This window comes from Phoxinus phoxinus (assembly GCF_949152265.1).
Source record: "Phoxinus phoxinus genome assembly, chromosome: 9".
Classification (NCBI taxonomy): domain Eukaryota; kingdom Metazoa; phylum Chordata; class Actinopteri; order Cypriniformes; family Leuciscidae; genus Phoxinus; species Phoxinus phoxinus.
This window is the reverse complement of record NC_136884.1, coordinates 1,529,642-1,557,244: the sequence shown is the minus strand read 5'-3', so window position 1 is coordinate 1,557,244 and position 27,603 is coordinate 1,529,642. Positions and strand designations below refer to the sequence as shown.

The window sequence follows — 27,603 nt, the reverse complement described above, 5'->3', positions numbered from 1 at the left end:
GGATGAACAGCTGTGTTTTTCTCGGCATAACCTCGTCCACCTTCATGTCTTCTCTCATGTTCTCTTGGTTGTAGATCTCCAGACACTCCTGACCCGTATTTCTCAGAAAACACCTACGCCATAGACCCCCAGTAAGCCACTATTTTGGGCTATTTTTCCAAGCAATATGTGCAGGTGCTCAATATATATATATAAATCTGTTTTCTGGACTAAGTGCATCATGATAAGTAAAAGGAAAGACATTAAAAGCAGTTGTTTAGTGGTGAGATGTGTCATCAAATGTTTAATAAGATTCAAAACCATCACATAAATGAGCTAATAGGACTTTATACCAGATGAGAGCAAGTGTGGTTTGACTTTGCTAGAGATGCTTTACGCGGCATCACAACAGCAGTGACTATACTGCCATCTAGTAGAGATATTAGGATCTAAATTAATTTAAAATCTAAATGGTCTTTACACACAGTGTACCCAAAAACTATTTGTTCAACTCATTCACACACTAATAATCATTAGTTCAAGTGTCTGCACTCAAATGCTAGCTTCCCTCAGAACTAATTCAATTAACATAATCAGTGAAACGAGCGCTTAGTCAACTTGGTAACGTACACAAAGACTGTGCTGGACATATTTATACATAATAAAGGCCTTTATTATGTATATCTATGTAGGGCTGTAATCGATTAATCGCGATTAATCGAATCCAAAATAAAAGTTTGTGTTTACATAATATATGTGTGTGTATTGTGTATAATTATTTTGTATATATAAATACACACACACATGCATTTATATATTTAAGAAAAATTTGTTATTTATATATAAAATAGTTATATTTATATATAACATAAATCATATAAAAATAAATATGCAGTATATAAATGCTAATATTTGTCAAATATATACATGCATGTGTGTATATATACAGTATACAAAATAATTATACACAATACACACACATATATTATGTAAACACAAACTTTTATTTTGGATTCTTTTACAGCCCAGTAGCTAACCATTACTAGCTTAAAGGAATAGGCCAATCACCCAATTTTTTTTTATTCTGTCATTAATTACTCACCCTCATGTCGGTCCAAAAACATTTTCGTTCATCCTCGAAACACAAATGAAGATCTTTTTTTTTTTAACGAAGATTTCTGTCCCTTAATTAATTGACTGCTACGCAACTACCAATTTGACACTTCAAAAAGTTCATAAAGAGATCGTAAAATTAAATAATAATCCACATGATTTGAGCGGTTTGGTCCAAATTTTCTGAAGACACTCGATCACTTTTTGATGAACCTCATTAGTTGTTGTCAAGTAAACATGCGACTTCAGTTTACCACAACTGATGATTTGTGAGTTGAGTTGATGAATGTTTATTATATGTGAATAAAAGCTTACATTCAGTCTGTTCATCATATTAGCGATCGTGTCTCTAAAGAAAATTTGGACTAAAAACCACTCAATTATATGTCATCAAAAAGATCCTAATGGTTTGAAGCGACATGTGGGTAATTAATGAAATAATTTAAAATTTTGGGTGAACTATCCCTTTAAGACCAGCCAGGCAGCTGTCATTAAAATTAATGTATGAATGTAAAATTGGAATTACGCTAGAATCATAAAACACGTCTTTGTGGATTCAAACGATCTATCCCAGTGTAAATTGTTGTGCAGATTCATCACAAACTACTGTGATTGGACCATCTTGAAAATCGCTGAGAAATGTAACGCATCCCACGTGAAATCACCACTGTTACCACCATACCAACCACAGTCGTTTGTGATGATCAGTTTATAGCGATTCATATGCGGATGTGAGATAGGCTATATCAAAAATAATATTTGTTTGGTGTACAAATATCTCCAATAAAACAATAACTATGCTGAGAGTTGTGATTGGATTTTCTGAGCCATCACGCGCCCACGAGCACGGCTGTAACCAAAGGAATCGTAACCATGCGCGCATGCGCAGGCGCGTGCTCGTCGCTGCCGCTGCGGGTTTTGCGCACACACGCCGCACAGGGACGCGACGCGGCAGTTGCGGAGGAATCCATAGCAACGGCGGATAAACATGAGTTACTACAGCAGGTAAGACACCGATGGAAACATTTCTCTGAAATTATCCAAAAGTGTCGTCCGTTTTGGGATCGCGGTGTGCGCGTGCATGTGTGATTTATCGTGTCTTTCGTAACTTTGGTGTGTTTTTTGTCGGGGGGATCCTGTTGCGTTCCGCGCGCGCTGTAACATCAGCCATCAAGCTAAAAACACACAACAACACACACGGATTTAGAACAAAACACACACACCAATCTGAATTAAACTGCCGGATTGTGAACAGAAGAGAGGATAAATAAAGCAGGAGAGTGTGAATGAATGCGGGTTGTAACGGTTGAGAAGCAGTTAGCTGGATGATGATAGCAGATCAACATTAAAATGAGTCTGAAATTTGATGTTCAGCTACTCGTCTGTCTCGTTGATGAGTTTATATTTATGAATTTGATCAATCTCACAGTGACTGAATGGATCTAATTCATTAGTCGCCCGAATGCGTTACCGACCGTTACAAATATCCAGTGGTTTCACATTTCTGATGAAGTCATGTGATGTAATGTGTACGTCATTACTGTATTTAAATGACATCATAATACAGCTGGACATACATGACTTTAAAAAAAAATAAAGCTTATAGTCACTTGCATTGTTACATTATTGTCAAGACAATAAACCTCCTTCTAATTACTGTAATGCCAAAATTATGATTTGTTATTTTAACTGTAAAGTATGTATTTGTTGTGCTTCCTTATATTTGGACTTATTTAAATAAAAACTATTGTGTCTCCAAAAATAGGACATCATAAGACAAAATAACTAGAATTTGAGGGTGGAAATTGTTTCGTAATTTTTATGAAAATAAGTTTACATTACAAAAGTAGGCTTTATTTTCTTTTATTCAATATATTATAGGCTCTTGATATTTCTTTTGTTTGATTTTTAGGTGTATTGACAGAGTCACCCATAGAAACGTTTCCATAAATATAGTTGAATATGTTTCCATGAGCTGTGATTATTACTAGAGCTAATCTAATACAATTTACACAATATTTGATTTAATTTTACAACTTAAACTTAAAATATTGTATAGATATTAAGTACTGTATGTAGTGCTGTTCAATCGATTAATCACGTCTAACATAAAAGTTTGTGTGTGTATATGTATATATATGTGTGTGTGTGTGTGCGTATATATATATATATATATATATATATATATATACACCTACACACACTTACTTACACACACACACATATATATACATATACACACACAAACACACACATATATATATATATACACTTACACACACACACACACATATATATATATATATATATATATATATACACACCTACACACACTTACTTACACACACACACATATATATATATACACCTACACACACTTACTTACACACACACACACACACACACACACACATATATATATATACACCTACACACACTTACTTACACACACACATATATATATATATATATACACTTACACACACACACACATATATATATATATATATATACACACACCTACACACACTTACTTACACACACACACACATATATATATACACCTACACACACTTACTTACACACACACACACACACATATATATATATTTACACCTACACACACTTACTTACACACACACACATATATATATATACACCTACACACACACACACACACACACACACACACATATATATATATATACACTTACACACACACACACACACACACATATATATATATACACTTACACACACACACACACACACATATATATATATATATATACACACACCTACACACACTTACTTACACACACTCACACATATATATATATACACCTACACACACTTACTTACACACACATATATATATTTACACCTACACACACTTACTTACACACACATATATATATATATACACTTACACACACACACACACACACATATATATATATACACTTACACACACACACACACACACACACACACACACACACACACACACACACACACACACTTTTATGTTAAATGCAATGATTTGACGGCCCTAATTTTAAAATGTGTTTATATATTGATATTTATTTTTAGAAAGGTGAAAAAATTCTGTTCTATTGGACAAACTCTCGAGCTCTTCTGTTCGTTACTGCTCTGTTGTTAACACTGGTCACATGGAGGATTAATTAGACAGTCTCTCGTTATAACCAGTGTTGTGGACATGACTCTGTTCTGACATCAGTGAGGATGAACATCTCTGGCCGTCCTTGAGTCGAATGTGTTGACGAGACTAAGATCTCTTTCAACATCTGCTCTCAGTTTCTTTGTGTATGTTTTGTCCTCCAAACACAACCAGCCTCAGCCTATCAGAAGCGCACTCCTCCTCCTCCTTCCTTTCCCATGATGCCGTGGGCGGGAATTCGGTGAGGTTTCGCCTGATGCACAGGAAGTGGTTTATCTGCAGCTTTTGTTTAACATACAGCCTTCTTCTGAGAACAGCTGATGTAGTTTTATGAGTTACATCTCTCATAATGACAAACCAGCTTCTGCTGTGTGTTCGGCTCCTTATTTAGTCTTCAAGGTCTCTCGGACTCGGGTAGGATGGACTGGTTTCTAGTAGAGCTGCAAGATTAATCGTTAAAAGATTGTGATCTCGTTTCATACACCCATGTTATCTTATTCCTAAATGACAGCGATTCAGCTCTATGTCTATTATTAAACCTTTGATATGAACATTCAGATCTGTGTTCTGATCCAGAGAGAGCCGTTGTCATGAAACCGCTTCACTAACAGCCTTTTCAACATCACAGCATCATTATTTCCGTCTTATAGCCTAATACTTCAAATTATAGTAATAATGGGATAAAAGTTTATAGTTCAGAAATAAACAGCGATCAAAGGAGAATAAATCACGCGTATCGATTACATCGTTACACCAGTAGGGGGCGACAAGTGACTGTTAAAAAATGTATTTGTCATTGAATCATTCATTCCAGAGATTCGTTCAAAAACGCTTATTCATCCAGTAAGGAAACGAGTGAAGTCTCTAAGAGTGAGTCACGAGGTGTTTCTCAATGTCAAGGATACTTCCTTGGCAGGGCGCGTCCTTCAGAGTCATTTCCTTCAGAGGCTAGGCGAGGATCCTCTTTAGGATTCGAGAGAACACGTAAATGGAACATTCCAGCAAGTGCACGTCATTGCGTCCGTCAGCGAAACCCCGCGAACTCTAACGCGAAGCGGAGGGGTCTTGAATAAACCTAAAAGGGTTGTATTCGCTGTAAAAACTGGCTCGCTATACATTATCCCGCTTATTACATGGCTGCCTACCTAACAAAATAAATCAATAATAATGAATCAATAATTTGAGACAAAATATTGATTTCAAAAGGAGTTTATTGATTTCAAAATGATTGTATTGCCTGAGTGAACAGAACTGCGTCCATAGCTGTTAAAACACATGCAATGGTAAAATATGTGAAATGCCGGTGACGGCAAACAAGCTAACAATTGTTAAAATGACAGGTTAGCCATAACGTAATTTGTATAATTTGTAATATCAATACGGTGGTAATTTGTACTGGCATTTAAACGTTAAACTTTACTTATATAACGGTTATAACAAATGTATGGTAACGTAAATATACTTGCATTTAAAAGCATATTGGCTGTTTTTGCTCCGACTCCGCTAACGTCCGACATTTTTTATTTTTTTTTAAACAAGATAGCAAAGCTGCGCGCATAGGATTGTGGGCGATTTGAGAGCGCGAAGTCTACACATATGCACCCTTTCCTGTATATGGGATATTTTCCGAACGAAGGACTCCGCCCTTGGTTGAAATTCTGAGGATCCTCGACATTGGAACAATCCTTCGACGGATGTCGATGACGTAGCATCCTCGAAATTCCGGCTTCCGAGGATCCTTCCTTGACATTGAGAAACGGCCATTGAATCATTCATTCCAGAGACTTGATTCATCCAGTAAGGAAACAAGTGAAGTCTCTATGAGTGAGTCATTGAATCATTCATTCCAGAGATTTAAAAAAAAAAAAATTTTTTATTAAACATTACAAAGCATTAAAGCAATACAAATAAACATGGAAAAAACAATACAAAAAAGATACACACACAAATAAGTTGCCAGGGTGACAAAAAAAAGAGAGAGAAAAGAAACAATGCATTTATCTTAAGAGGACAAAATGGATGAATATAGAGATACAGTTTTCAATGCTTTGGGATTAACAGAGCTTTGGATAGTTTCCAAGTATTTGTCTAGAGATCATCTTTGAATAGAGAAAAGAGAGGTTTAGACTCAGTACATTTTTGCTTTTGTTCATTATGTGAAATTTAGCTAGAAGGAAACACAAATTAATGATGTAATATTGTCCTGTTTTCTCTTTTGGATAGTCAAACAAACCAAAGAAAACATCTTTAAAACAGAAAGCGAAGTCACTTATATTCATTCCAGAGATTTGATTCATCCAGTAAGGAAACAAGTGAAGTCTCTATGAGTGAGTCATTGAATCATTCATTCAAACTGCTAAAAAAAAAAAAATAATTAAATATATTTTTTACATATTAAACACATGTTATTCAGTTTAGTTGTCTATTCAGAATCGTGATCTCTCGTAGTTTATTATTAGCAACAGTACAAACACAGAATGCATTAGGTTTGTTCTGTATTTGCGTGTGTGTGTGTGTGTGTGTGTGTGTGTGTGTGTGTGTGTGTGTGTGTTTGCACGTGTGTCTCCCAGATCTTCTTTATGAACGCAGCTGGCCTGTATCCACATATCGGAGCGTGTGTTTTCAAGGAGTTTATTCACAAAACCAGAAAATAGTCCATCCACTCACAGACCTGATGAATGTCATTATTGTGCAATTATGGTCTGTTTCGGTGGCCATTAGATGAACGTGGAAGAAGTACAGCCTGAGATTGGCATCATTATCAGAGCCGTGAGAGGAAATGACACGCTGCTGATGAGCGTTTACATTTATAATAATTTACATAGCAGACGGTTGCTTGCAGAAATGATGCACTCATCAAGCCTGTGTTTTGGAGAGTGTTTTCTTCATCTATTCAAAGGGTTCACAGTGTTAAAATACTAAACTTTTCTTCATAACTTCCTCAAAACTTCCTCCTTAGTTCAAAAAGGCCATAAAAATGTTGTTTACATGAACACATTCACTTTACAGTGTGATCAGACGCTTGGATCCACTCACACTGATGGAACCCAGTGTTCTCTCAAAGTTATGAACAAACTTCTCTGGTCTTGAATAATGTTTTTTATACATTGTTGATAGAATTTTTTTTTTCTTAACAACATTGTAGTTTAAACGTTTGTCTATTTTTTTTTTTTAAATGTTACGACTTATTTCAGAACGTTCCGAGAACATTTAAAAGTAACGTTCCCATAATGTTTGCAAAACAAAATGGAAACATTCGTATAACCACGAAAAAAAAAAAAAAAACGTTTTACAAACAGACAAAAATGTTTTTTAGGAATAATGGTCCCCATTCCACTTCCCAGCTAATAGAAATATTCTACAAATTTTTGGTAACATTCCCATTAAGTTACGAAATGTTTTATTTCGGAACGTTCAAAATTGACATTTTATGAATTATATTATATTATATTTATATATTTTTAAAAAAATTTTTACAAACGTAAAAAATAATAATTCCATTTTATACGTTTGCAAACATTATGGAAATGTTACTTTTAAATGTTCTCTGAACATTCCGAAACGGAACTAAGAGGAAATCACTTTCAAACAGTGATGTATAAATCATGTTTTTGTGCTTTGAGAACATAATTCAAGTCTAGATTACTTTGAATGAACGTTCTATTAATGATACTGGCAGAAGGTTTGTTCATAACTTTGAGAGAGGCTAAAAGCATCCGACTTTTCAAAGGGCGTCTGTGGGGTGTTGTTGCCGTAGTAACCAGCATCATCCCAGAGGGCTCACCTGTGGCCCTCATGCGTGTGTGTGTGTGTGTTCCCACATGACCTGCACGAGGTAGAGACCACGAAACACAGACACACACACACTCACTCGACATGGAGACAGCGAAGAGCTCTTCTCAGCCCGCTTACAGCCGCTGGTCATACAGGTACACACACACACACACACACACACACACACAAGACGGAACGGAGGTTTACTGTTTAAAGGACACGGTCAAGTTTGTGTGTGTGTGTTTAATTGAGGTGTGTGTGCTCTGTATTCACATGAGGACAGTCGCTCTGTTGTGTTTGTGAGGTGTGTTTGCAGTCATTAAGATGTGTTTTGTTTCCTGAATGACGCAAAATATTGACATTTACTGTATAATGAAGAATAGAGTAACAGTCGATGGATGGATGAACAGATGGAGGGTCGATTAGACACCATAAACACTGAGGGGAACTTTTGCAGTGATTGATTCATGAAATATAATATTTAATTGGGTCCAGATAGATGGATAAATGAATGGATGGATGGATGATAGATAGATAGATAGATAGATAGATAGATAGATAGATAGATAGATAGATAGATAGATAGATAGATAGATAGATAGATAGATAGATAGATAGATAGATAGATAGATGATGGATGGATGATGGATGGAGATCATGGTCTGGGTTTTGTTGATGGTGTTTCTGCTCCTCTGAGATCTTTCCACTCATCACACACACACACACACACTACATTTTGACCTTTCTTTCTTTCTTTCTTTCTCCTGTTCTAGCGAGCATCTGTTAGAATGTGTGTGTGTGTGTCACCACAAGTTGTCATGTTGATGGTGGTAACCATGGTTACACAGGTGTCTCATCAGAACGCTTGTGTGTCGTCTTACCTCGGTCACACCGTGAGCATGAAACATTGATTCAGGTGTGTGTTCAGACTGCTCATCTTCATCACTGCTCCTCACTGACTCTTTCTCCTTTCTCTTGTGTTTCTCTCCTCTGTACGTCTGCGATCGTCATGGATACAAAGACCCTCCAGTTCCTCCAGCTTCGCGTCCACCGCCACGACCAGGTACAACACACACACACTATAATCACACACTACTTTTTACTAATGGTCCTGGTAGTGTGTTGTAGGAATTTGGCAGTGCATTTTGCAGTGTTCTGATTAGTTTAAGCATGTTGCTATGCGGTTGCTATGGTGTAGTGGGTGGTCTCTAGGTCGTTGCTATGTGGCTGTTTTCCTGCCTCAAGTTAACCCTTAAATTCATGAATATTTCACCAAACATTATTACATATTCGGGTCTTTAGTGACCGGATCTATATCTAATGCGGATGGATCTCTAACTGCTGCAGTAACAATTTCTAAAGAATAAATAAATTAAGCATATTTTGACAAAACTCAAATTACTTTTTTTTTATATTTAAACAAAAATACTAGTTTCATATTTCTTTTTAACACAGGTTTGAAATGTTTCTCTAGTCTCTGTGTCTGTGTGGGTGTGTGTGTATTTTTAGACGTATAGATGTGAGGATGTTTGTGAGAAATTGATTTTCTTTCGTTTGGGTGTCTCTCGGTTGCCTAGCAACACAATGACTGATACACGAATGATGCCAACACTCACACTCAAGTTTTGGTCTGGACGCTCATAGCCATCTTTCAACATGTCAAATTGTGTATTTTAGCATTAGATTCAGTCTTTGGTGATTATAATGACCTTATGAATGAGAGGATATAAGTGTGTATATGAAATGATATAGGTGTGTTTTAAATGGGTTTATTTATTGTGTTTCAGTACGCTGGAGGACGACAGTCTGAACCTCAGACAGCAGAAACTGGAGAAACAGGTGAGACACATTTACATACAATTAAAACAACAATACACACTTCAAAACACAAATACACACTTAAAAACACAAATGCTGTGCATTATAAAAACACAAACACATAAGAACACAATAATACACAATAATGTGTGTCAAAACACAATAAACCACACATCAAAACACAATAATACACAATTACACATGCCAGAACACAATAATACACAATAACATGTGTCAAAACACAATAAAACTTAAAACACAATAAAACACACATAAACATAAACAATGAAACTAAATAATACGCAGTAGCACACAAAAACACACTAATACACAATAATGTGTCAAAACAACTTAAATAGGGTACTATTAAATCTGTTTTATTTTTTCCTTAATTCCGTTATTTTTTTTTCCAAATTCCGTTTTTTCCGTTTCTGGATTCAGTTTTTTCCCCCCGTTTTAGGTTTTCTGAATTACATTGAAAGGTTTAATAAAATTGTAATAAAAATCAAAAAGCATGTCTAATTAATTAAATGAATAAAAACAACAAAATGTATTACGTTTTTTATTTAAATGTTTTTTTCTATGAAATGTATTTGTTTTTTCAGAAATTCTGTGTTGTGTATTTAAACTTTTCTGGTAATCACATGAAGGCCTAAACCATTAATTGAATTAATCTTTTAATCATATGACATTTAACAAACTTGTTTTGTCAAACAAAGTGCTGCACAACAGAGCTTTACTGTTAAAATTAAAACATTGAAGAAAAATGTATTATTCCTTAAAAGGTTTAATAGTAATTTATTGTTATTAGTATTTGTATTATTATTACATTGAGACGTAGCTAGATTCTACTGTAATATAATATATAAGTAATATATTTCTGTTACAATTTCTTACCGAACTTTTATTTTGACGGGTTGCCGTGAAGACCTTGGAGTTTCTGTGTGTGTGATATGACAATAGATTTTTTTAAATGAAATGGTAAAATGCTCATGAAGTGACTCTGGAGCTGAAGTTCATGTATTCATGTCCTCATATAATGAGACGGCAGAGGCTGAAAACACTGCGAGTTTCACTCGTGCTTCTGTGTGTGTGTGTGTGTGTGTGTGTGTGTGTGTGCCATTCATTCACACAGAGACATGCAGAACAAGCAGGATTCGTATTTAAACAGTCTTTTTTTATGTTTAATATTCACAGACACTAGTCTATATCACAATTTGAATTAAGTTTACTGACCTGTTTTTTTATTTATTCATCAAGAATTTGACAAATTCCTCGTTATACAGTAAATTCCGTTTTTATGTCTAAATTCCAGATTCCATCCGCGCTATATAAAACAACATAATACACAAAACATACTCACACACAATAAAACACAAACATGCATCCAAACAAAGTAACACGTCAAAACAATAAAATACGATAACACGTCAAAGCACATAAAAGCTCACTCCAGTGTCAGCGCCGGCGCTTCAGGCGACCCGAGTTCGAGTCCCAGCTCGCGGACCTTTCCCGATCCCGCCCCTTTCTCTCTTTCCCACTTCACATCCTGTTCATCTATGTCCTATCATGGTAAAGGAAAAAATCGCCCAAAAAAAAAAAACTTTGAGAGCTTTTCTGGTGCAAAGCAGTTTCTGTGGTTTCCTGTGCCGCCCTCAATGGTACCGATGGCCCTTATTTCTCTTCCTGTCGGCATGTGTCTCATCTCATCCCAGCTCTCGTTCACACACTCTTCTCTTCTGCTGTCGTGAGGATGATTCTAGCGAGAGTTCGTCAACTTCTTTATGTGAGTGTTTGTTTTAGGAGAAAGGATTGTGTGTTTACTGCAAACATCATTCTGATCCTTGTCTGTGTGATAGTTTACTTCCTGTGTTCTCAATGTTGTTCTCAGATTATCTTTTTTAATTAAACTGTCAAACATTTGAACACTCGTCTTTATGACTGTTTTCACATCTTATAATCATATTAAAGCATCAAAAATATTGTAGCTTAAAATGCTCATATATTAAAAAAGAACAGTATTATTTATATACTATTATATTATTTATTAATGTTTTGAATTAGCTTTTATTTTTGACATTGTCAGTTTTCAGTTTAGTTTAAGTTTTATTAATTTTCTGATGTGTTTTTGTCATTTGGTAACTTAAGCTCTCATTTGTTAACAATAGTTTAATACATTAACTTACATGAACTAACAATTTTTTACAGTATTTATTAATCTTTGTTAATGTTAATCAAAGATACAGTATTTATTGTTTGTTCATGTTAGTTCACCGTACATTTACTAATGTTAACAGATCAATTAAATATATATATTTTTTTTAAATTAACACACATTCAAAGTATTGAATTATTAATTGAATTATTCAACAAAGTATTCATTGTTAGTTCATCTTTAAAACGATTTAAAAAAAAAAAAAATTAAAATCTGAGTATAGATTTCTGTCCCTCCATTGACAGGCTACGCAACTACCACTTTGACGCTTCAAAAAGTTAATTAAGAGATCGTAAAATTAATTGAGTGGTTTAGTCCAAATTTTCTGAAGAGACACGATCGCTTTATACGCTGAACAGATTAAAGTGAGTGTTTTATCGGTGTGTGTGTGTGTGTGTCCACAGAGGGCGCTGTTAGAGCAGAAGCAGCGACGGAAACGCCAGGAGCCGCTGATGGTCCAGCCGAACCCTGAGGGACGTCCTCGGCGCTCTCGACCCCGTCGCAGTGAGGAACAGGCGCTTCTCGTCGAGCCACACGTCAGCACGGGCAGTGACATCATCCTAGACGGTGAGGTCATCACGCACGACCTTTGAGAGCTCAATCACGACACTCCTCGCTGTGCTTTTCACGAGGCTGCAGCGCTTTCAGTGGTTTTCCAAAAGTTTCTCGTGCACACTGACACATCGTATATACAGTCAAACCGTGATGTATTCAGACTCCTTCAACATTCCTCACATTATCAGTTTATTCGCTAGTTTAGAAAATTGTAATAAAATATGACGAGTTATGAACCGTTGATATTTGACTGGTTTTGTCCGTCTTTCTGTTAGACTGTCTCCACACATGAATTATGTTAAATATCTGTCAGCTGTTAAATTTAACTACACGATTAGATAATACCAGTTTAGCTCAACCAGTGACCAAGCAATGCTTCATTGTGTTCAGTGTGTGTGTAAAAAGAGCATTAGCAATTACAGACAAAACACTGAAGAAAACATGATCAGCTCAAAGTGTCCGAAGAATTATTGCTCCCAAATGTTACTGGTAGTTACTGTATGAAGAATATTTGGGTATAATATGTCACAGTTTACTTTATTTTGCTCTCCTCTAGTACAGAAATTAACTATAGTGTCCTGCACACACTAGTGAAGAAATATCAAAAATTATATCTGGTGTCTGAATCATTTTTGGTGTGACTGTATGTATACATGCGATACCGAAAGACCAGACGTACGTTCTCACGCTATTCTTCACAATCATTTACATTCAATCTCATTTGTGTCTAAAACACTAAACGTTTCTTGTCTCGGCATATTCAGTTATGAATTACATAAATTGTGTCAATTATGGCATATTTTCAATTAAAAATGGCAAAAGTATTTTGCATCAGTGGATATTACTGTTGGTTATGTAACATTTCTATCGTAAAACAGTTGTCAAATATTAAAGTCCCCTGTAGTAAATAATTTTATCCCTTAAAACTCATCTTTGATCACTAAAATTACATATTTAAATATTTTCTCTTGAATGTAACTCGACACCCGTGCCTCATTTAGTATGCGCGGTTCTATTAATATGCAAATGAGCCCCACCTCCACTCACTCACTCACTCACTCACTCAGAGATCCACTGGTTGACGATCACACGTTGATCTGATTGGTTACACAGTTCTATTAATATGCAAATGAGCCCCGTCTCCACTCACTCACTCATTTAGAGATCCACTGGTTGACGATCACACGTTGATCTGATTGGTTACAAGGTAGTTTGTGACGTCAGCGATTTCAAACCGTGTTTTTGAGACCATCTTTGGTTCACTGCAGTTTTAAGCAGAAAATACTCAGCAATGCATTCGACTTTATGAATTTACACAAGGTTTAAGCGTATTAAAAACACCACATAGACACATAAACAACATTAAAAGCTGGATTTTCACCACAGGAGGACTTTTAAAGTTTAGGTACTTGCGTCTTACCACGCACTGTTAAAACTAAAGCGTTGCAATTTGTACTTGTCTTCAGGGAACAATAAGCCCCGCCTTCTTTGATTTGATTGATTTGATTGATCTCAATGATTCAGACATTAACAAGCACTGTTAGGTGTGAGTCAAGAATATTAAATATTAGGCGGACAATTTCGAATGTCGAAATGTCGAAAGCGACATTTTCTAATCTATCCACTCGGCAGAGTATCTTCAATAAGCTCCGGGTTCCCAGGACACATTTGTTTGTCTCGTGACAGAAGGCCAAAACGAACTTAATCTGGAGTAATGCCTTACTCACTCCTGTCTCCCCCTCCTCTGTTTTGTTTCAATGTCATTTGTTTAGTAGTTTTTGCGTCTGATATCTGTTTCTCAGGACTCATATCTGTTGTTTGTCCTTGACTCTCTCTGGGAAGTTTTTTTGGAGACTGAACATTAAATGACAGGCTTTTCTTTCTGCACCTGCCAAACAAAAACAAGCAAACAAATACTACAGCCATTTTTTAATTCCTATCCAATGGTTGAGAAGAAAGGAATAAACACGGTCACTAATAGGCTGTGACGGCTGTCAATCAAAATGTGGAGCGGTGATCCCCTGTCAGAAAACAAATGATGAATTAAAATTTTAATTGAACAGAATTTTTCAAGTTGTTGCGTGCTGTGGTTGTTTTAATTCACATCCTTTCTAAAAATATGAACGTTTTTGGTTTAATATATTCGTAAGGCAAGACACTACAGGTGAATAGGGTAAATTTTTTAACTAGCAGATATCACCATGAAACTTTCCCAGTTGATTCCCTACATTAAGACAAGAAAAAAATGTATTACAAGTTTTCTGTAATTTAATGTTGAAATATGCAAATTAGGCAATATCTAATTAAATATGTGCTAATTTGCATATATAAAAAAAACGAAATCTGAGTATTGGATAAAGCCAGGTTACAAATGATTTTTTCATTGTGTTCACATATTAGATGGGAAAAATTACAGAGGGATTTATGGATATCTACTTTTGTTATCCTGTAAACCAGAATATACTGTCAATAGCCTTAAAAATAGATTTTCGCCATGTTTTGTGGAATTAAATGTTATATAAATTAGACTAGGAATAATACATTTACAAATCCCTCAGTAAATGTCTTCATAATATAACTAGGCACAAGACTGGAAGGTTTGGTGTGTATCGGTGCGACTGAAGTGGAGATTTCGGACTTGGAGAATGAGAGAAAAGTCATTTTGAGAAAACGGGCTTTAAAGATTTATCATCAGCCAATGAGATTGCACATTCAGCCCTGTTACTTTCACGATTGGTTGCTGATAAATAGGAAATTACCATATTTGGATCCGACAGCATTGTACGGGAGAGAGAGAGCTTTCTAACGCCAACTTTTGTTGAATTTATGAGGAATCTACAGACGCAAACAGACACAGTTAGTAAAATAAAGACCTAAATGTGTATTTCAGACTTTTATTCACCACAAGTCTGAAAGAAGATGTTATTGAAGACAAATATCCCAAAATCTCAAAATCGACCAGTAAAAGAAAAAAAAACGATGTTTTTGCCTGCCGTGTCTCGCCTTAATATATAAGACTGTCAATGATCTAATTTCATGTTGTTTTATATTTTATTTGTTCATTGTTTATTTAGTTGGATTTTAGTTGGACTTGGTCAGAACTGTTTCAGAAATAGTGATCTCATCATGCCTTTGGACTCAGTGATGCTGAATTTAAATGACATGTAAAATAAAGACATGTTAAGTTACACTGATGTGATGGTGTTTTCTGGAAGGGACTAAAGAGCAAAGTATGTTTATCGGCTGAAAGGCAGAATACAAATGTTTATATTAAGTTAGGTAGACATTATATAACAGTTTCAGGTTATGTTTTAGTGTCGGTAACACAACTTATAATCATCCCACATTTGGTTAGTTTGACGATGGTGGTCATCCTACTGACAAAGAGATCTGGAAAAATCTGACGTGTGAGTGATTTCATGTGTGTGTGTGTCCGTCAGGCATCGACGGGCCCGCGGCGCTGCTGGGATCCGAGGCTCCGGATCTGGGAAGTAAGATCCAGGTTCTGTCGGTCAGTCAGACACAACAGTCCTCGCCGCCCACCGCTGAAGAGCCCGAGACCGACGCCGACACCGACACACTGCTGGAACCCAAGACTGACATACACACACTGCTGCAGAGACGCGGTGAGACCATAGACTAAAGAAATATGGACGTAGTGTCCGTGACGTCACCTGTCGGTTCTGAAGAGATACATCTATATCAGAAATAACAGGCAGAGAGGCGGATTAGCTGAGGTGACGTGACGCTAACAGACAGCAGACAAACGGCTAGCAGTGACATCAGCGGCAATCCACCTGTCACTCAAGTGGCCACGCCCTTAATTATGCACAAGTTTAAGGCTTAATATAATTTTTAAAAATTGTTGTCATGAAGGGCAAAATTAGCTATATAGACCAAAACCACTTTTTGCACCAGACTGTAAACATGTTTTTTTTCTGCTGTAAAGTCGGCCATTTTAACATGGAGGTTTATGGGATTGACTCTCTTTTGGAGCCGGTCTCTAGTGGCCAGTGGATGAACTGCAGTTTAAGTCACTTCAGTGTTGGATTCAAGAGAGAGACTGAATGTTGCCGCTTGGGTAAAACACACACACGCACGCACACACACACACACACACACACACACACACACACACACACACACACACACACACACACACACACACACACACATTGAGACGTATGATACGGACTCATGAGGAAGTGTCACTAGTTTCAGATTTTTCGTGGACCGCTTGTTTCTGATGTCGACACAATGTAGAGTTCTGGTTCTGGCCCTTGTTTTGGATGAAGAGTTGGCTGAACCACACAGAGAAAGGAACGATTGGTCGGTGTGGTTTTAGCCCCGCCCCTCCTCCTCTGTGATTGGACAGCTGGGTAAAAAGTGACAGCGATCACTTTTCAGTTCTCAGCGACTAGTGGAAAAACCAGAAGCGTGCAGCACTCTGCGTGAAATAAAGCCTTCATGGTGCTGGTGTTTAAATACACAGCGCTCCCATTGAAAACTATTTAACAAATATGCTGGCCATAGGAAAAAAACGCTTTGGTGAACACAAAAAACTTTTATATTAAAAAATAAAATAAAAAAAAGATTGATATTATTTATATACTGTTTTTAAACCATACAAGTTCCATACAAAAGAACACAGATATAAATAATCAGACATTTTTTAGATGTTTTAGTCCAGATTGAAATGTAAAACATTTTTTTAAAGAAGTATTTATCTAAACAATTCATAATAAGGTATCTAGAATCAGCATTATTTTTATTATAATATTTATTTATTAATATTTGTATATTTTTAGTTTTCATGTTAATTTTTGTAATTAAAATAGTGCTTTTGTAATTTTTTTATATTGCTATTTGTTTAATTTATTTTTATTTCAGTTTTATTTTTATTTTCCATTAAGTTGCTTCAACTTTAACTTAATGCCAATGGAACATTTCTAAGTTTTTCAACTAACATTTATGTTTTGAGCTTTGAATGAACAGAAATGAACTAGAATTATTCACAGTATTTTATAATTACCACGTTAATGACCCTGTGCTTGTTCATCACCGTGATATACACTGAACACTGGCATGTTTCTACTGGGGACGTTTTTAAAAATGTCAAGAATAGCACACACACTCCCAGTGCAGGATGGTGAAGTGTGTGTGTGTATGTGTGTGTCTCAGGAGGTTGTGTGTAAATGGCAGATCTTGGGCTGTTGTTTCTCATCTCGAGCTCTCTAAACTCTGTTCCTCTCAGGACTGTCGGGCAGTATGAACTACGATGAGGCCAGCGAGGATGATGACGATGAAGCCGAAGAGCGAAGCCGATCGCTTTCCCCGAACACCGAGAGCACGCGTCCTGCGTCGGCCTCCAGCACTAAATCCACCACGGTGAGAGCTACACACACACACACGCACACGCACGCACGCACACACACACACACACACACACACACACACACACACACACACACACACACACACACACAGTATTCACACATGGGATAGCATAACAATCTGTAGGAGTAGCAAACTCTTTCTGTTATATTTTTAATAACTTGTTCATTTACAAACAATTCGTTATATTACAATATAAGATTTAAATAAACACATAATACAGCTTTTATTTACATTTTTAAATGTTATTTAAATAAGTAATAAAAAAATTATTTAAAACAAATAAATGAATAATAAAACAGTAGGTTAAAAAACAAGAGAACATTTGATTAAAATAATACATAATATAACTTTTAGTAAAAAATAAATAAATATTTGATTAAAATAAAACAAATGTAATGTAATAAAAATAGAATACTAAAATGTGTTTAAAATATATAAACACTGATAATTAGAGTAAAAATAAATAAACAAACAAAACGCCTTAATAAAGGTGTATAGTATCAATATTGCTTTTTTGCTTAATTTTCGTACACTGCATTGTGGGTAATATCGATTTCCTCTGAGACTGAAAGCCTTTTCTCAGAGACAAATGAAAAGCACAGCTTTGTCCCTGTAATGATTAATTATATGAATAGTAATAAGATAGGTTTATTATAATATTTCAGTGGTTAGTGTTTTTTATATACACAACAACAGTGTTTGGTGCTCGAGAACGCAAACCTTAAAAAAACCTTCAAATAAAATAATAAAGAGTGTGTTAAACGTGTTCCAGGAGTGTATCCCGGCGAGCTCCCCATCGGCCGAGGGCTCCTCCGTGGAGGTGGATAATCTGGAGGAGTTCGTGCTTCGCCCGGCTCCGCGCGGAGTCACGCTCAAGTGCCGCATCTCGCGGGATAAGAAGGGCATGGACCGCGGACTCTACCCAACATACTTCATGCACATGGAGAGAGAAGACGGCAAGAAGGTGACGATCCCAACACACTTCTGCTCACGCTCAGCAAGAAATTACACCGGTTTTCTCTAAACTCAGATTTTTCTATTTATTTACTTATTTATTTAAATAAATTTTATTATTTACTTATTTATTTGTATTCCATTTTATAATTTTTTATTTATTTAAATGTATATTTTATTTCAATATTTATTTATTTATTGATAGCATTTACATTGCATTATTTAAAATATATATATATATTATTTATGTTATTTTTACATTGTTTTTCAATAAATAAATACAAAAATTTCATTTAATAATTTCAATAAAATTTGTATTATTCATTTATTATAATATTTTTTTTTATATTTGATTTATTTATTGTAATCCACTTTTTTTTTTAAACTAATTAATTAATTAATCTAATTCTTATTAATAGTGGAAATAATTCTCTGCGGTAAGAAATGCTGTCAAAAGATTTAATGAACAGGAAACATCCATAATTGACTAATTAAAACCTTAATTTACCTCCAATGTAAAGTGCTTTGAGTACCCAGAAAAAGCGCTATATAAATGTAACAAGTTATTATTATTATTATAATAATCTCTCTCTCTTTCATCAGGTGTTTTTATTGGCTGGACGCAAGAGGAAAAAGAGCAAGACGTCAAACTACCTGATCTCTGTGGACGCCACAGATCTGTCCCGTGAGGGCGAGAGCTTCATAGGGAAGCTGAGGTGCCTTTTGTTTCTGCAATTATTAACTCGTCACATATCAGGCGATTATTTCATCACAAGTGACATCATCCAAATGGGGTTTGAGGGATCCAATCATATTTAGCACTGTGAACTTATGATCGGATCAAACGTTCCTGTTCATTAGATCTTTTGTTACTGCAGAAAATAATTTTCTACTAATAATATTTATAATAAACATTTTTTATTAAAATAAATGAATAAATCTAAATGTTAATTTATTTAAATGTATTAATATTTTTTTTAATTAAAAAATAAATCAATAATACAAATTTGATTGAAATAATTTAATGAACAAATAATTTTTTTAAATTGAAAAAATTTAAAAGAATATAATAGGCTACATGTATTATTATTTACTTATTTATTTGTATTCCATTTTATAATTTTTTTTAATTTAAATGTATAATTTTTTTATTTCAATATATATTTTGTATTTTGATACAATTTACATTTATTGCATTTAAAAATATATATGTGTGTTATTTTTACATTGTTTTTCATTAAAAAAAATTATTTGTTAATTTAATCATTTCAATAAAATTTGTAGCCTATTATTCATTTATTTTAATATTTTTTTTTATTTTTTTTTATTGAAAAACAATGTAAAAAATTAATTTAAAAGAATACAATAAATGTAAATTGTATCAAAATACTAAAACTATATTTAATAAAATAAATTATTTGACATAAATCTCAAAATTATAAAATGGAATAGAAATAAATAAGTAAAAATTAAAATAAATTAAATAATAAAATAAAAAAGTAAATAAATAAAACAATCTGAGTTCAGATAGGAAAAGTTTAGAGAAAACAGTCTACAGTGTAAAAAATTATATATATATAAAAATAAAAATAGATTAAAATAAATAAACTAAATTATAAAAATCGGATTAAAATCAATAAATAAATACAAAGAAAATGATTAACGTAAGGAAATAACACTACACTGCTATAGTGAATGGAAAAAATAGGAATTTAATATTTTACACATTTTGAATATAAATTTCACAGTATAAATTTGCTCTTTATACATGCCTTTAAAACGTTTGCGGTCCATCGCACGAGGATGATCCATGGCATCTTAAAGATTGAAAACCCCTGATAAGCCCAAATAAGAAGCATTTGTCCTCAATAACCGAGTGCTGTAATAAAATGAGCCGCTTCACGTGTGCAGGTCCAATCTGATGGGAACGAAGTTTACCGTGTACGATAACGGCACGAACCCTTCGAAAAGCCTCGGAGCGCTGCTGGAGGAAACCAACACACGACAGGAGCTCGCCGCCATCTGCTACGTGAGTGTGTGTGTGTGTGTGTTCACATGTGTTCACACCAGGGCTCCCACGGGTCCTTGAAATCCTTACAAGTTTGTGAATCTGAAAAAGGCCCTGGAATGTTTTTGAAAATAAACACACACAGATACAGGTCCTTAAAAGTGCTTGAATTTATTTTGTGCAAGAAGTTTTCTGGGTAAAATTCCATATCATTCCCTCCCGCTAATGTGTTATTTCGCCAACAGTGGCCTATGCGCACTAGCTTGATGGATTTGCGTTAGCTACGAGCATTTACACGTTACGCTGAGTGTTTCCCGCGTGATTAATAAAAAAGTGATTAATAAAAAAATAAAGATATTGTTTGATAAGTGCGATCTCTGATTGTAGTCCTTGAAAGTCCTGGAATTTCATTTTACGTGTGTGTGTGTGTGTGTGTGTTTTCAGGAGACCAATGTTCTGGGCTTCAAAGGGCCGAGGAAGATGACTGTGATCATTCCTGGCATGAACATGAATTTCGAGCGGGTCCCGGTTCGGCCCCCGTGTGTGAGTGTTTCTGCTGACAGCTGTCAATCAGATGGTCATTATGAGCGCAGACTGCGAGTGACGCATGACTGTGTGTGTGTGTGTTTCAGGAGCAGGAGTCTCTGCTGAGTAAATGGCAGAATCATTCGCTGGACAATCTGATCGAGCTGCATAATAAAGCGCCGGTGTGGAACGACGACACTCAGTCATACGTGTTAAACTTCCACGGCAGAGTCACTCAGGCGTCCGTCAAGAACTTTCAGATCGTCCACGACAATGACCGTGAGTTACAGGAGTCCGTCACTAATCTGTGAAAGTCCCCCTGTGCTGAAATCAAGCTTTTAGTGTTGTTTATATCAGTGCTTCCCAACCTATTTTTGTCTGAGACCCCCTTTTTCCCAAGAAAGTATTTTAGGGCCCCCTTCACATTTAATGATATTATCGCTCTTGTAAGCTTGCAGTAAGGATGACAAAATGTTGTTTTCAAACAAACGGTATGTTTACTATCTATAACCAGATATGTTTATGCACAAATAATAGCCTATAATATTGAAAATACAATAACAAAAACATCAGTCGGCCCTTAAAAACGTAAGTCTAGGGGTAGCCTATAAATTGGTCCTATTTGAAATGCAATTACAAAATTATCATTATTCACACTGGTGTGTAGGTAAAAAAGAAAGAATATAGTCTATTACTAAATGACTGATGTCTGGGACATCAATACTTGCATGTTATTTGTGAGGCTTTATCAATGTGAGGCTTTATCAATGTGAGGCTTTATCAATGTAAGGCTTTATTTTTGACGCTTTTGGCGCTATAGCGAGCGATAATAAACTTGCGTTTATTAACAGAATAATGCGTCTTTCGGAAGAACATTGTAGCCGGAACTACTTCTCTCTGTGTACGTCTATGACGAGTCACGCAGGCACTGGGCTACTCCACATTCGAACCAGTGTAAAATAGTCCCAATGTAAACACTTATTATAGGAGTACCGTAGTGGTTCAGGATAAGACAAAACCACGGATTGGGAAATGGATTCATTATGTAAATTTTGTTAAATTTTTTTTTAAAAGGACTTTTATTTAATGCTCATTGCTCAAAACTTTTCAAAATATGACACGACCCCCCACAGAGCTCGCTGAGGCCCCCTTGTGGGCCGCGACCCCTCTGTTGGGAACCGATGGTTTATATGTCTATGTGGCGTTTTTAAATAAGACAAACCATGTGTAAGTTCATAAGTGGACAGCATTGCTGAGTATTTTCTGCTTAAAACTGCAGTGAACCAAAGACAGTCTCAAAAACACGGTTTGAAATCGCTGGTGTTTCTGACGTCACACACTACCTTGTAACCAATCAGATCAACGTGTGATCGTCAACCAGTGGATCTCTGAGTGAGTGAGTGAGTGGAGGCGGGGCTCATTTGCATATTCATAGAACCGCACATACTAAATGAGGCACGATTCAAGCTATTTTAAGGCATGAAGGAAAAAAATCGTTTAATCAAAGATGAGTTTAAGGGATTAAATGATTGACGACAGTGAGACTTTAACAGTTCACGATAATAAGCCTGCTCTTCATATAACGGAAGGTTTGTCTGCGCTGTTGTGATTGTGTGTTGGTGTGTTTTCAGCGGATTACATCGTGATGCAGTTTGGCCGTGTGGCGGAGGACATCTTTACTCTGGACTTTAACTACCCCATGTGTGCCCTGCAGGCGTTTGCTATCGGCCTGTCCAGTTTCGACAGCAAACTGGCCTGCGAGTGAATCTGTGACGCGACGCACACGAACCTCTTCCACTCAGGACACTAAAGCACAGTCGCCTCGGAGGGTTTGTGCTCCACCCGAATAGATCAGAAACAAGGACCAAATTAATTCGCTTTTGTAAATGAATCACATCAAATAATTTAACATTCGTGAGATAACATGCGAGTTGTTTACCTGCTTTCAGATGCACGGGATTTATGCTTTAATTGGACCAATAGAAAAGACACTGTGGGATATTGTGCAACGGAGAGATTTTTATGATATTTTCTGTGATGTTATGAAAGTGTCTGATGGATTTGAGAAGGACGATATGGAGAAGTTCACTTTAAAATGAAAATTAAGTCTTTATTCTTTGCCCTTCTTTCTTTTTTGGACCAGGAAAGGAGAAATGTTAAAAAAAACATTGTTCTTTCATACATTAATATCGTGCAAAAGTTAATTTATTTCAGTAATTCAACTTAAAAGGTGGAACTAATATATTATATAGACTTAATACATGCAAAGTGAGATATTTCAAGCCTTTATTTGTTATAATTTTGATGATTATGAAACCTTTTCACAATATTCTAATTTTGATTTGGGGTTTTCATAAGCTGTAAGCCATAATCATCACAATTATAACAAATAAAGGCTTGAAATATCTCACTTTGCATGTATTGAGTCTGTATAATACATTAGTTTCACCTTTTAAGTTGAATTACTGAAATAAATGAACTTTTGCATGATATTCACATTTTTCCAGTTTCACATGTATGATGGCAATGAACAGAGACCAGCATCAAGCTTTAAAAAAGACGTGAAAATATCACATGAAGATCCCCCTGGGGAGTTACGATAGGGTTTGGTGAAAACAACAACAATGAGATTTAATGTGTTACTTAAAGAAAATGTCCTGCTCATGGCCGTTGATCTATTAGTTCACTCAAATATTAGCACAGAAAAACTCACAAGTTGTGAGAAATCAAGATTAATTTACTCTTAACTTCGATTTGTTTTTGTTTTTTTACCAAACCCTATTGTATATTCTTAGATAACGTGTCACATGGGAGCAATCTGTGATACTTTTGCAGCTTTTTTAAAATCTTGATGCTAATGATCGCTATAGACGAGTGAGAACGGGACATTTTTGAGGTCCGAAAAAGAAAGAAGCGCATTTGGCACTAGAACAACACCAGGGTGAGCAAATGATGACTTCATTTTCATTTTAGGGTAAACTCTCCCTATAAGAACCAATTCTGGTCAGATTTCACATCTGAGAAGAAAAAGATATATTTTGCGTGAAGAAAATGAAACGGCAACAAAAAATCATGAAATTGTATGACAGTAAATGGGAATTACAGATGCACTATGGTAGTTAAAATGCGCTCCTAAAAATATGCTTCAATACAATATAATTTCTCTTTTTCCTTTTGATATTGGAGTGATATGAATATTAGTTTTCTTCATATTTACATTTTTATTCGGATGATGTTGTTGTATTTTTGCATTCATGGTAGAATATGAACATTTTAACATCTTCTGTTTTTAAATGTGGTTCATTATGTGTCTTTTTAAAATCTTTGCTCACCAACAATCCCTGAGAAAACACATTGCATGTTGATAACCGCTGGTCTCAGTCGTCCAGCTTCCCTCTCGTGCCCTTGTGTTAACCTTTGAGAACTGACGCAAACACTTTTAAGAATGCACACTTCTGGTAATAACCGTTGCTGCATGGATTGTGAAAGTTGCCTTAACATGTTGCTGTAGTGTAAATAGTGCCTGAATGCTGTGTTTACATCATGAGAAACTAGAGAAAGGGAAGTTCAAGCACATTTGTTCCTGTTAAGTGTGTATTCCTATTGATATGACTGATGTGTGTGTGTTGATATTCATCATCTGTGTGTGTGTGTGTGTGTGTGTGTGTGTCAGCCAAGAGTGTACTGATATATATGTATATTAAAAAAGCAAAAATTTTTGTTTTCATTGATAACCTGTTTGCACAAACTGTATTTTATGATGACATTGTTGATAGAAATACAGTAATTAAAAGTCATAAATATTTGAAAAAAGAAAACTGCATTACTTTTTATCCTTATCATATGGGCTGGAAATACAAAACCTGCTACACATTTATCCATAAATAATTTTGTTATATAACTTTTACATATATTAACCTTCATTTTAATCTGGTAAACGCTGTAAAAAAAACAGCAACGTTTATTAATCATACAATTAGATAATTAGTGCAATTAAAATCAAAAGTCTTTACTTTTTAAAAAGCTAGAATTATTTATTGTTATTAATATATATAAAAACAATAGTTTTCGCTTGCGTAGTAGTACCAAGGGGGTAATCCATCCGCCGGAAACTGAAGCCTCCGCGGGCGCCGCCATTGTAGCAGAACTTCACCTGCTGTTAGCATTCCATTGACTCCCATTCATTTTTGCGTCACTTTGACAGCGAATAACTTTACATCTGAGGCGTCCAAAGACTCCATTTGTCCATTATTTATTTCTAAAGAAACTCGACAATGTTTAAAAGGCTCCATTACCTTGTACCTTACGTTATGGCCCCGTAGAAGCCGTTTTTGTAAAAATAGGCTAACGATTGCGTCATAACTCACGCGACTCTCTGTCGCACCTTAGAGAAATTACCGTATAGACCGGCGTAGAAGCTCGCAGGCAATCGGGGGAACGAGGAGGGCGCATTAAGTCCGATAAAGTGAAGGTAGCCCACAGAGAGTGATAAAGTTGATCCTGTTGCTAGCTCATGGACAGCTAATACTCACGCTCTCCGTCTCTGCGAGATTCGGAAGGGAATGATTCAGATTTCTCTCCGCACAGCTACTAGAAGACTGACAGCTGTCAGACACGTTGCTCACGTGTTCAAGCTCAGTTTGAGCCTGCGCAGTTCGCCTGGCGATCAGGAAGTGAGTGCTTCAAATGGGCTTCACTTTTCTCCGTTGAAGTCTATGGGGTCGCTGTGTCCATCTTATATACTGTCTATGAGTAGTACCAGAGTAGTGCGCGTGAACGGTTACTGCAGTGCGCATGCGCGGACGTTTGGCGTCGAATGCCGCCTTTTCTCAGTTTTCTGAGGTGAGTCACTTTTACCCTTTACCTGACGATAAATTCATTATATCATGAAGTTTCGAAAAGTTATGAAAGATCAAACATAAGATTGAGTTTGTAAAGTGTGCGAATTTCATTTTAAATGTCTACAGGAGGTTTTCTGGCGCAAACGGTTCGTCACGCGCAATTTTAATGGACTAGTTGCACGTGGCCGCCATTTTGTGCACGGAGCGAATTGTCCTTAGCTAAGCACAGTTAGAGTACATTTTTCAATGAGTACATTTTATTAACAGACCACTAACGTTTTTAATGGTATATTTGTGATATTTAAATCTAAAATAAAGTGATAAACAATTATATTATAGTCAATATTCCATCTGACATGAAGGATATTGCCAGAGCCCGTCTACGGAGAGCCTGTTCACTCCCTATTAAGTCCTATTGTACCGAATTTTGGTTGTAGTTCCACCAGAGTTCCACTGGGGGCGATCACCCCCGAGTGCAAAATGAATGGGAGTCTATGGGGCTAGACGGCTAAATTTGTCCCTTTCAGCCGATTGCCGTTGAGAAATCTCAGATTTGATTGTAGGTTTGGCAAGTTCAACATGGGTTATAGGTCGAAAATTGAATGAACGAGTACTTATGTCCTTTCGATTTCTTACAGGTTGAGTTGTTGTTGCCCATAACACGCTAGCATTCTGCTAATGAACGCTGATTGGTCAGTGAAGGACTGGTTACGACCAGAGATACCGCTTGATGGCATCGTGGTATCTGAAACGGGAACAGAATGTATTCTAGCAGAAACTCTTCTAGCACGTGTGTTTACCTGTGTCAGCTGTGTTGTGTGTTTACCTGTGTCCGTTGTGTTGTGTGTTTACCTGTGTCGGCTGTGCTGGCGATGCCTCGAGAGAAAATAAAGTGCAGAGCGCGAAAGCACCACAGTGACTGAAGGATTGCCGTAAAGCAGTATCTCTGGTCGTACGATGTGTATGACGTCATTGACATTTTGAAAGACTTTTTAAAGCAAATAAGTGACTCTAAAAAATCTAACACCCAGCAATGTGCAATTTCTTTGCATCTCCTTTCGAATACAACATTCAAATTACTAGACAAAAAATTATATCTTGAGAAAAGTGGATTTTGAGGGGTATAGCTCCATAGACCTCCATTCATTCTGCACTCGTCCTGTGAGCGCCCTCATATGGAATCAGAGTGGAACTGCAACCAGTCAGAAGCCGGAAGTGTAGCGAGAGTGAACCTTCTCCCCTT

General features: G+C 36.0%; 1 protein-coding gene across 1 annotated transcript; it reads left to right on the top strand.

Moving 5' to 3' along the window:
- The first annotated feature begins 1,938 nt into the window (after positions 1 to 1,938).
- Positions 1,939 to 26,724, top strand: tulp3 (TUB like protein 3). The gene is made up of 13 exons (XM_079623959.1): positions 1,939 to 2,097; positions 9,069 to 9,110; positions 9,835 to 9,886; positions 12,485 to 12,647; positions 16,076 to 16,261; positions 17,890 to 18,023; positions 18,805 to 18,996; positions 19,590 to 19,702; positions 20,898 to 21,015; positions 21,439 to 21,537; positions 21,627 to 21,798; positions 23,151 to 25,601; positions 26,276 to 26,724. Exons 1-12 carry the CDS (start codon positions 2,081 to 2,083, stop codon positions 23,282 to 23,284), a joined length of 1,422 nt encoding a protein of 473 aa, XP_079480085.1. The 5' UTR covers positions 1,939 to 2,080; the 3' UTR covers positions 23,285 to 25,601; positions 26,276 to 26,724.
- Positions 26,725 to 27,603: the final 879 nt, after the last annotated feature.

Bases quoted from the DNA above. Each gene is read 5' to 3' on its own strand.
- tulp3 (XM_079623959.1), top strand. The intron at 12,648-16,075 runs GTGAGGTCATCA...TGTGTCCGTCAG, and splicing joins CAGTGACATCATCCTAGACG to GCATCGACGGGCCCGCGGCG. The intron at 21,799-23,150 runs GTGAGTTACAGG...GTGTGTTTTCAG, and splicing joins GATCGTCCACGACAATGACC to CGGATTACATCGTGATGCAG.